This window comes from Equus przewalskii, chromosome 24 (genome assembly GCF_037783145.1).
Source record: "Equus przewalskii isolate Varuska chromosome 24, EquPr2, whole genome shotgun sequence".
Classification (NCBI taxonomy): Eukaryota; Metazoa; Chordata; class Mammalia; order Perissodactyla; family Equidae; genus Equus; species Equus przewalskii.
The window spans coordinates 29,059,118-29,070,377 of NC_091854.1; the positions used below are offsets into that span (position 1 = coordinate 29,059,118).

Genomic DNA, 11,260 nt, shown 5'->3' on the forward strand with positions numbered 1-11,260 from the left:
AAAGTGTACTTCAGATACACTATTGAAGGCATTCTGTTTAAAAAAAGATAAAATAACAAAACAAGGCACATGGATAAGGTCACCGACTTATCCCAGTTTGCCCACAACTTTGTTTTTTTGAATTTAATGGTTTTATTTCCGTTTTTAACACTGTCGGAGGAGTCGAAAGCAGACTGATGCACATGGATATAGTTTAAACATAACGAAGAAGGATTTGAACTATGGACATTGAGGAGGGAAAAGGGATTTTTCATATGAACCTTTTCCTATTTTGCAGTTTCTAAATAGAAGATCTAAACATGCTTTTTCCCCCAATTGAATTTACTATGAAGTAACACAATTTTTATAATCAACCATTTCTCTTTAAGTGCAAAACTTAGATTTTGGCTGCATGATTGTCTTGGCTCTTGAAGTCTGGCTATGGTTAGAACACAACAAAAGAGCATTTCCACAAAGCCCTTCTTGACTCCAAGTAGAAAATTATTACTTTCATTTAATTATTACTTTCAGTTTTAAAACTGAAAATCCTGTGTCCCGGGAACTCTCTTAGTCTCAGGCAAACCAGGAGAGATGGTCAGCCCGTACAGACACCGAATTTAACATTTGGAGGTCATTATTAATAAGTCATAGCTTCCATGAATTTAGTGCTAACTGTGGGCTGGGGTCCTTTAGAGGCCAAATTCTGCTTAAATAATTAGAACAATCCTGTGCACTAAGTTCTATTTTTAGACTCATTTTAAAGATAAAGAAATGGCAATTTGGAGAGATTAAGTTGCCTAAACCTTAGAAGGATATAGAGCTGGGATTTAAGCAAAGGTTCTTTAAAACTGCGCTGTGTTGTGTCACCCTTAGGCCCTGCCACCCGTCACCTACTGATGAATAAAAAGGGCAGAAGGATTAGAGAACCCACTGCCCCACAGAGTGAAAATATCAACAGCCTGAGAAGGGCTTTGGAAGTTTTCCAATCACAATTAGGGAGTTGGGGCTGGTCAGGGTACATTTCCTGTTTGGGGCTGGCTTCTTGGATCCTGCTGGAGGCAGGACACTGGCCGGGCTGCAGGGGAAGTGCTCGTGATAAGCTGTGGAGGAGGGAACCTACCTCTTCACATGCACCACATACTTTGTGTCTATGCAGGTGGGCTTCCCGGTATTCCAGGTACAAGTCATGTTGCCTGAATATTCATAAATCACACAGGTTACCTTGTCAGGGACATCTGGTGGATCTGCAACAAAATGGATCACTTAGGAGCCACCATAGAAACAAAAGGTCTTTATAAAGTAGAGAGCTGATAAACTTTCCGTTTCATTTGGGTCAACCTGCTCTCTGCACCTCCCCGGTGCCATCCTTACCGGCTCACTTTGCAACCCACTTTGCCATCACACATACCCTTCTCCTTTGCACTTTTTACTACATTCTCCACTCCTTTGGGGATGTTAACATGATCAAGTTCATCTCTTTCAAAAAACCAATTCCTCCCCAAATTCTCTCCCATCAGCTACCACTGTATCTTCCTCCTTTCCTTCACAGCTGAACTTTTTAAAAGAGCCCATTATACTGGTGTTTTTCTTTATCTCCCATTTACTCTTTTTTTCCTCTGTTTCAATTATTTTATTGAGATCATAATGGCTTATAACACTGTGTAATTTCAGGTATACATTATTATTTATCAGTTTCTATATAGACATCATTGTGCTCACCACCAGTAGTCTAATTTTTATCCGTCACCATACTTAAGTGCTCCTTTATCCCTTTCACCCACCCCACAACCCCCTTCCCCTCTGGTAACCACTAATCTGTTCTTTTTATCCACGTGTTTGTTTATCTTCCACTTATGAATGAAATCTTGTGGTGTTTGTCTTTCTCTGTCTGGCTTATTTCACTTAACTTCATACCCTCAAGGTCCATCCATGTTGTTGCAAATGGGATGATTTTGTCTTTTTTTATGGCTGAGTAGTATTCCATTGTATATATACACCACATCTTCTTTATCCATTCATCTCTCCCGTTTACTCTTGAATCCCAAACAATCACAATTCAGCCCACAATTCCACCAAACACTGTCACTAAGGTCATTACTGACTTTCTCATCGACAGATCCCAGAGTCTCTTCGCTATCGTCATTGAGCTTGATCTCTGCAGCATTTGGTATTTTGGTCACTTGGTTCTTAAAACCTCTGTCTCTTTGACTCCTGTGAAAGAGTTCTCCAAAGTGCTTTTCTACTCCTCCAGCAGCCTGTCCTCTCCTCTGGCGCCTATTCCACCACTCACTTTAAAAGTTCAGTGCTCGTACATACAATGGAGTATTATTCAGCCTTACAGAGAAAGGGAATTCTGACACATGCTACGACACGGACGAACCTTGAAGACATCAGGATAAGTAAAATCAGCCAGACACAGAAGGACAAATACTGTATGATTCCACTTATATGGGGTATCTAGAATAGTCAAACTCACGAAGACAGAAAGTATGTCGAATGGTTGTTGCCAGGGGCTGGGGAGAGGGAGGAATGGGGAGTGATCGTTTAATGAATACGGAGTTTTAGTTTTGCAGATGAAAAGAGTTCTAGAGATGGATGTTGGTGGTGATGGCACAACAATGTGAATGTTCTTAACGCCACAGTACTGTACACTTAAGAATGGTTAAAATGGTACATTTTATGTTGTGTATATTTTACCACAATAAAAAAAAGATTAAAAAAATTTTGGTATTCACGGAATTCTATTTCAAGGTTCTCTCTTTCTCCCTTCCCTCACCCCTCCTCAGCTCTTTCTCTGAGTGGCCATATTACGGACAGCATTGTTAGTTTTTCTCTGCTAGCATCTTTCTTTTTTGAGAACTGACATCTATCTCCCCTTACACCCAACCTCATCCCCACCCACTCTACCTCCGCCCAAGAGCTGTCAATCACTGGGCTCCACGAAGAAGTGTGCCTTGACCTAGGCTGATTTATCGAGTATTTCCCTTGGAAATGAACATATGACTCAAGATGAGCCAATCACAATTCTCCCAGGGACTTTTTCTAGAGCCAATGTAAAAGAGGCACTTTCTTCTCGCTTGAAATTGCTGTCTCTCAGTAATGTGTGGCTGTGAGTTGCTGGCTGGCCATCTTGCTGTCATAGTGAAACAGTCTATTTAAGAGTGAAGCCAACAGAGGGGGAAACAACACCCAAGAGGTGGGAAAAGACGAGAGGGTTCTGATGACATCATAGGAGCCCTTGGGGCCTCTGGAGCCATGAAACCCCCATAACGACAGAACAGCCCCAGGAATTTTCATTTACATCATCCAATAATAAATTACCAAGACCAAAAATGAAGGATGGAAATACTGAGTGTTGATCATATGCTCGCTTTTCAGTTGTGGTTCTCTCAGAGTGCCTTACATACACAATTCTGTCTGAGAAACTAGACTACTCAGAGAATGACCAGACAAATGGGAGAACGGGGGCTCATAGAGAGTAAAAACATGGATATTTATGCACCAGAAGCCACACCCACAGATTTACCCTAAGGAGAAATATATTCCTGCACTTCACCTGCAAATCACTGACCAAGAATATTACTTGTAAAACAAATAACTATATGAAAAAATTTATCCTCATTGCAAATTGAAACAATAATAGACGTCATTTAGACTTATCAAATTGGCATGGATTTTGAAAAATGGTAATCTGCAGTGTTGGAAAGGACTCAGGGAAATCTCCTAACACACTGCTGGTGGGAGTGCTAATTGGGGCAACCTTTATGCAGAACACTTTACATATCACAATCTGATCTCTAAAAACTGGAGTAATATCTTGCAACCCAGCAATTTTACATCTAGGAATATATCCTTCATGAAATATTCATAGATATCCAAAAATATTTGACTAAAGTTTGTGCCTGAAAGTATTGCTCATAATAATGAAGAAATTGGAAATGACCTTAATACGTAAAAATGAGGTTAAATAAACTTATAATACACTCCTAAAATACATTCAAAAGTAAAGTGATAGAGGACAACTTAAGCATCTGGTCTTTGGAAAGCACTAGAAATATGTTTAATTAAGTAATGACCACATGATAAAGTGAAAAAAGTAGGTTGCAAAATAATATAATATAGTGGTCTCATTTGAGAGAGAGACAGACAGACAGACAGAGGGGTAGAGGGAGACAGAGAGAGAGACAAACTTGAAAGACATATTTCAAATTATTAAAGAGGGATTCTGTTAGTGGTGAGATTACAGGATTATAGAGATGGTCGCTATTTCTTTTTTGCTAGTCTAAATTTTTAAAAACTTCTACAATGAATGTAATTTGATTTTACAATTAAAAAACTTTTCAAACAGTAAGAACACACTAAAGCATTTTAAAACATTTGGATGAGTTGTGGCATTGAGTTACAATGGGGAGAAATGGAGCTCCAAGTTGGGTAAAGAAATCCTTTAAGTTTTATTTGAGCTTTAATGGAGGTAGGTGTGGAAACATAAATTTAAGTCATTTTAGATATTTACTGTGTTGTGGTCCCTCATTGATTACAGTGATTTGTGCTGAAGTAATTTTTTCCTCTGGTTTCAGATGGAGAGTAACATTGATTTAGCTTCATAAAAGAGAACTGTCTATCTTTTGGGCTATGTTATCCCACAGCATTCTATAGGAAGTGAATGCTCAGGGTTATAAATGTCTGATGTTTAATTAACTGTGCAAAACATCAAATGGATTCTATACACATATGCAAATAAAGACAATATTTGTTAATGTGAAGCGATGTAAAGATGGGAGTGTGACCACGGTTGTGAAACTAAGACCAAATTGTTAGATCTCATTGCCTGGGTACTCTATGTCCAAGGATAAAATCCTGTGATACAGCCAGTTACTAGGGGAGACCCTGAAATACACAAGGATGAGGCTGAAGTTTGTGCTCTTTCCTACCAGTTCAACCCCTCCTTAATTACTGGGGCTCTCATTAATCACAGGCAGGTGCCCTGTCAATTCAAAGAGTAGCCAAGGATCGTTTTCTACTGACAGCTTCTTGAGTCAGAGGCTGTGAGTCTTTCGTTCAATTTCTAGCATTTAACACATTTTTGGTGCATAGTAACCTGCCAGTAAAGTGTATCCCATGAATTGATTGCCTTGATGAATAAAATGGTAATAAGAAGAAGAACTGGAATGAAGAGAGGCCCAATGCTTCTGGCGAAAATCGCTCTTCAGTTCCTCGCCCAAGGAGAGCACAGGCCAGCCTAATTATGCCAGTATTGATGCTTAATAGTTGCATTAAAGGCGAACATTCAGAGACTTTTATTGGATAACAAGTTTGCTTTCATCACAATAAGTAGAAATCAAACATGGCTAAAATTTAAGTAAAAGATTTAAATTTTTAAATAAATGATTAAGTGGAAACATGACTATTCCATGTATGGTTTATTTTAATTTGGTATTTTTAAATGAAGAAAGACATCTTATAGTGTTTTATCCTATGATTGGTGTGAGTCTGATAGAACAAACTTTCCATAATATGTGCATTTAATCACAGGTAAGAATTTAAGAAGTGTTTAAGATTGTGGCTAAAAATGGAAATTGTGATGTTTGAATTTCACAAATAACACGTTAAAGTACCCAACCTTTTCAATATATTTTGATATCTTTTCAGAGAAAGCAATGACTCATTCATCTTCTGCCTTTTCTGATTTCTCTCCAGTCTAAAAAAATACACATAATCGTTTTGTCCACAACAGTGAGGATAAGCTGACATAGTGAAGCTCACAGGACAACTATCCTGTGACTCAGTGAAAGCAGTGTGATTTCTAGAGGACCACAAAAACCCTCAAAAACCTTTTTCTGACCTACTTAAACAGGAAGTTTTGTTTGCTAAGAATGTAGAGCCCAAGAACACAGCGTTCTTGAATCCAGGGGTTTGAGTCAATTCTTACCTGGCAGTTACAAATTCACCCTCATAACCAGAGGTCTACGTAAGAAGTTACAGCTCATGAGTAAATAAATGGAAAGAGTGATGCTCTTTCTAAGCAGCCATGAGCCCGGAATATAAGTGCTTCTGTGATACTGCGCCGGAGGGGGAGCAAAGTCGTTCCCTGACCCCAAGCATTGCCTGGTGGCTGTGTTTGGGGGCCGAGGCCCTCAGCTGACACTGGGAGAGCCCTCGGGAGCACTCGGTCACCAACTGCAACACAGGCAAGGAGGCCACACTTCTTCTGTCTCCTTTCTCTCTCTGGCTTCAAGTAAAAACCAGCCTTTTCCCATAGCCGTGGAGGTGGCTTGCGTGCCCTCTGAAGAAATTGTATGTTCTCTCAACACCCCCACCTCCACCCCAAAGGATAAGTGGTAAAGTATTTAAGCATTAAGGGTCCTTCATGTTTCCTGAGGATGTGGACAAGGTAAGGTCTTCATACATCAGATAAGATGTCTGCCTGTGGTTTCAATTCCCACAATTTAGCGCAAGTTTAGCACATTACCGTTAGGTTAAGGCATAAGTGTGCCAACCTTATTCTGTGACTGTAAAACTTATTTCTTTCCTTCCCCAATTCACCTTCGCTCTTCTGTCTTTTGAAAATCACACAAGATCAGATGCCCAGAGTTCAGTCGCACAATGGCTGAACTTAGTGATGTATCCTTCACAATAGTAGAACCAAGAATTGAGTATATAATTACACGTCAGCCCATATTACTATAATAACTTAAACATCTCCAGAATACTTCAAACATAAATTGAATTTAGCAAATATTTTTAATATTAACTTGATTAAATTTTTTCTTAACGACTATAATAGCAAACAAAGTCATTCACAGTTGGGGCAGTAGGATTAGGACCAGGGAATTGTATCCGAATCTTCCCATGCTTTATGAAAAGGAGGGATTTTTCAAGGTTTAGGCGCATTAGTGTTATACTTTAAAGTCTACAATATGCTTTCAAATAAATTATTAAAATTTGGTGCTTACCACAGCCGGGATAATTGGCCTCATTTTACAGACATGGAATTGAGGCTCAGATTGGTTAAGCAACTTGCCCAAGGTCACACAGCTGGTAAAGACTATAGCAGGAAGACAAAGCTAGTTAGTTTTGCAACTGTTTTTTCTCCCTAAATCTTAGCCTTAAATTTCTCAATGGAATCTGCTTCAAGGTTAATGATATTAGTTTGGAAAGCAAATAAAGAAAAAACATAAGTGAAAAGCAGATTAAAAGAGCCACATTTTTAACCTGAGGATGCTGCCCCTCACATGTGCTGTGTTTGGCCAGCCTAGTGTTGAAAAATTGTTTTTGAGTACATTGGTGACATTTAAAAATTTGTAGAGCTCACATTAAAAACTCGTATTTCTGTTTTCTTTTGAAGAGTCAAAAGATCTAGGAACACCGGGCCCTCATAAATGCTGCAGCTGGACAGCAGCCGCCCCTGTGGACGCCTCCACGCTTTCCCGTCTGCACACTGCCTGTCAGCCTCCTTAACGCGTGCCTTTCACCACCCCGGCCCCTGAAGACGTCTGAGTTTGCAATTCCTGTCTTAAACTACTGTAAGGAGTGAACTATTTCAATTTGCCTCTATTTTTAGACAAGATTGGTAATTACCAGTTAATCATTAGATTAGCTTTCATTTGCATTTTGAATGCAACACTTACATCCGGAAGAAATGTCTTCCCCGCATATCAATGTCTCTTGAAAATACCCTGGACACTCCGCGGTGCAGTGCACAGAGGCGTGTGGTTCCAGAAAGCTGTTATACTGCAGCCGAGCTGTTGTTTTATTCATTCTTGTGATTTGAAATCTTTCTTTGATGCCGTTTTTATAAAAGTAAATTTTCCTTGGTTGGCAATTCTTAATTGCTGCTTGGCAGTATATGGAGACATTCATACCCATCTTAAAAATTTTGGCTGGTTCTACCCAGATGCGTCCAGAACAGTTTATATTTGTAATTCCTGGAAACAAATAGATAAAATAATAAATTCCATGTAAAACATTAAAATAGGAGATTCAGAGGAATATACCATTGCATTTAAAATGTATCTTTTTCTATTAATTAAGTGATTTCCGTTGGAGAAGAGTTTAGGACTGTGTGTGTCTTTCAATGGATCAGTTTATTATAGTATGTTTTGGCCATGCTTCTGTTCACAGCATGACACACAGCTAGAGTCGGTCTTAAAGCTTCTCTAATTGTCTAAAGAGCAAACAGAATTCCCTCTCCCATTTTAGAGAACTGACGCTTTATGAGGCTATACCGTTTTTCAAAGGCAAGATCAGAAATAACAGTTGGCACTGCAGACTCCAGGGCCAGTTTTAAAAACTATATGGTGAATGTATTAGTTTTATCACCAAGAACCATTTATATAAAGTGATTTTCATAAACCCCAATGACAATGCAATGCAATATTAATTAAATTCAATTCACATCAAGGAAAACATACTAAAGTTTCTGTCAAATTTATTATAGACCTTTTCTGGAAATGCTTGTATTAAAATATCTTAAAAGGTTATCAAAATAGTGATAATTAAAGGTCAGTATTTGATTTTAAATGACCCTTATCTTTGGAATACAAAGCTTAAAGAATTAACTTGTTGTATAATATAAATGTACCTCAATATTTCCATTTACGTAATGAACTTTTACATATAAACTATAAATATTTAAATGTTGAAGTAGTGACAAAAGTAATTCCATCATTATCAACGGGGAATTGAAGCCAAAGGCATGAAAATAAAGTTTTAAGAAAGCATCTGACTGCTTTCGATGAGTTCAACATTCAAGTTTAGACAAACTACGTCTCCAGCACCTTAAAAAAACCTGTGAATACTCTCATGGAACCAATGTGAGTAGTGTTTGAGAATACATAGAAAATGTCAAAAATGTCAGAAGACCAGATTTGGACAAATGTTGTCCTGGTTTTCAAAAATCAAAGAAAGAAGAACCCCAGAAACTCTGTACCCCTGAGTTTCCCAACATTTGGGAATGTATTAGTAAGTCAGTGATTTTTCAGTGTATAGGGAAAAATCAGTGATCGGTAGGAGTCAACATGGATTACACAAGAATAAGTCATACAAAAATAAGTTAATTTCTCTTTTTAATGCGTTATGAAATTAGTCAGAGAAAAGTTAAATATGTTATTTTTCATTTTAGCTAAGCTATTGAAAAGGAGTAACATAACATTGTAGTAGAAAACTTGGGAAAATGTAGTCTGGATGATATTAGAAATACTCATAGCAGATTGAGCAAAAATACATAGCATACTATCTAACGGACATCAGAGAGTCCTCTAACACCACGTCCCGGGCTCATCTTATTTCCCTCTGCTGTATATTGGTCACTTGACCCTATAGACAGAAGTCCTCCTTATCATTTGCCTATATCAAGAAACTTGGAAAAAGTAGTTAGTGTCTTATTTCCCCTTAATCTTCTTGGATAGCTGTTGGCCTGACTCTGGCAGGTCCAACACCCTGCTTGAGGGACTCCAGTCTGAGGATGGGGCTACCTCTCCATCTGTAATATAATTGCGCCCCACTCTCTAGAAAACGGTTTTGCTTTTGTCACTATTCTGAGTAACTTGCATGATCTGCAGAGCTTCCTTTAAGGTCTAGACCCCTGCCTTGGTTTTGCTTGTCTCCTAGTAATGGAATCTCTGCCACCTGCCCAGGACGCTCTTGGCCCCAATAGGAACACCCAAATGCCGATGGGTGCCCCTCCTGAACTTCTGATGACCCCCTTCCTGGATTCCTCAAAGTCATAGTGCCAGATGGTTGTGTAAATTATCAGTTATCAACAAATGGTTTGTGGAATTGAGTTAAATTCAAACGTCTGATGGATTATCATCTAACAGTCACCAAAGCTCAAAGAGAGAACATTCCAGCTCAAAGTAGTAAGGTCCTTCGTGGAAATGTTCATCTGTGAGTTAGAGGCCGTCTGTTAGGGATGTTTGAGGAGGGAATCCTATATTAGGAGGGAGGTTAGACTTTTAAATTTCATTGCAGATAATTTTTCCCAATCTAATAATTTTTGATTCTTCAGAAATCCAAGCATGATGCCTTGAAAATAAAAAGTACTTAATATTTTACTTGCTGAATAAAAGACAGGATAGATACTCAAAATACTATACCTCCATGACACCAACTGAAGGAAATGTAAAGGGCTATTATCACGTCCCACTGGAGTGTGACCTGGTTCATGCCGGAAAGCAGAACAAGGCTCCTGGTTCCCCTCTGGAAAAAAAAATGAAAACGGTTTAAACTGTAATATTTTAATAAAATAGTAAAAAGCATTATATTTCTTCCTAACAGCTATTATTGTCTTTGATGAGAACCTTTGATTTGGAAGAAAAGAAGAAAGGAAGGAAGGAAAGAAAGGGAGAAAAGAAGTCAGTGGTAAGTGAGGAGGCATTCCACGGAGATTTAGACCCCTGGAAAGTCACGGTGAATGGCCTTAGTAGGACGTTTTGATCCCCGATAAAATGCAATTCCTCCTAAGCCAGTCTCTCTCCTCAGAAATCTCCTCTTTCTGCTCTAACTCCTGATGTTGAATTCTTCTCCTGACCAGATTTACGCGCCTATCAGGCTCCAGAAATACAGTCTTTGATGAGTAAAACTTGGGAAAAGCCCAAAATTTCAGAATGTCCCGAGAAAATGCATTCAAAATGAAGAAAGATGAAATGAGATGAAGGCACGTGTTCCATCGCCAGCTACACCTAGAAAAAGCCCTTCCAGCTGTGGAGAGCTCAAAAGGCACACATCAGTGACGTTCCAAACAAGGCAGCCATCAGCCGGCACCTGGAGTTACACTGTTCAGAGAATCAGCTACTTACGTTAAGTATTTGGATGATCATGTCTCTTTACCTTTCAACCTGTTGGAAGCGCATCATGTCACTTCAGAGCCAGGCTGTCACCCTCGTCACCTGCATCGTGTCTTTTTCCCCACTGCCCGCCTGGCCACGATCACTACAGATCTTCAGCTATGAGGCGGATGGAAATGTCAGCAGAGCCCCGACCTACATTTCAGATTCTTGAAGAGGAACTCAAAACCGTCCAGTTCAAAATGACTTGCTCTCATGTCACTATTTGGGAAAACCCAGTTTACCGAAAGTGATCTGCTTAGTCAGTACTTTTTTTTTTCTCAGCTTCATTTAAAATGATCTGTCTCTCCAAGAAATGGAACACATACACGTGGTTCGTCTGTCAAAATCTTTGACACCAAAAATATGATGCTTGGCTTTCATTTGCAGCCAACATTGATATAAATTTTAAACCTGTTTCTTAAAAAAAGGCAGTTTAAATGCTACTGTCGACTGTT

At 38.9% G+C, this 11,260-nt stretch overlaps 1 protein-coding gene across 3 annotated transcripts in view; it reads right to left on the reverse strand.

Moving 5' to 3' along the window:
- IL23R (interleukin 23 receptor) overlaps nt 1–10,996 on the reverse strand; it is a 54,055-nt gene extending 43,059 nt beyond the window's left edge. Inside the window, exons 1-4 of one of the 3 annotated variants that reach the window (XM_070592344.1) lie at nt 10,807–10,996; nt 10,074–10,176; nt 7,608–7,904; nt 1,100–1,223 (exon numbers count right to left, since the gene is read on the reverse strand). In XM_070592344.1, the coding sequence (XP_070448445.1) occupies nt 1,100–1,223; nt 7,608–7,904; nt 10,074–10,143 (491 nt within the window). In that variant the 5' untranslated portion in view covers nt 10,144–10,176; nt 10,807–10,996. Of the gene's footprint in view, nt 1–1,099; nt 1,224–7,607; nt 7,905–10,073; nt 10,358–10,775 lie in introns of those variants that run through there. The other 2 variants (XM_008533216.2, XM_070592343.1) reach the window with 2 other exon arrangements.
- Between the last annotated feature and the right edge of the window lie 264 nt (nt 10,997–11,260).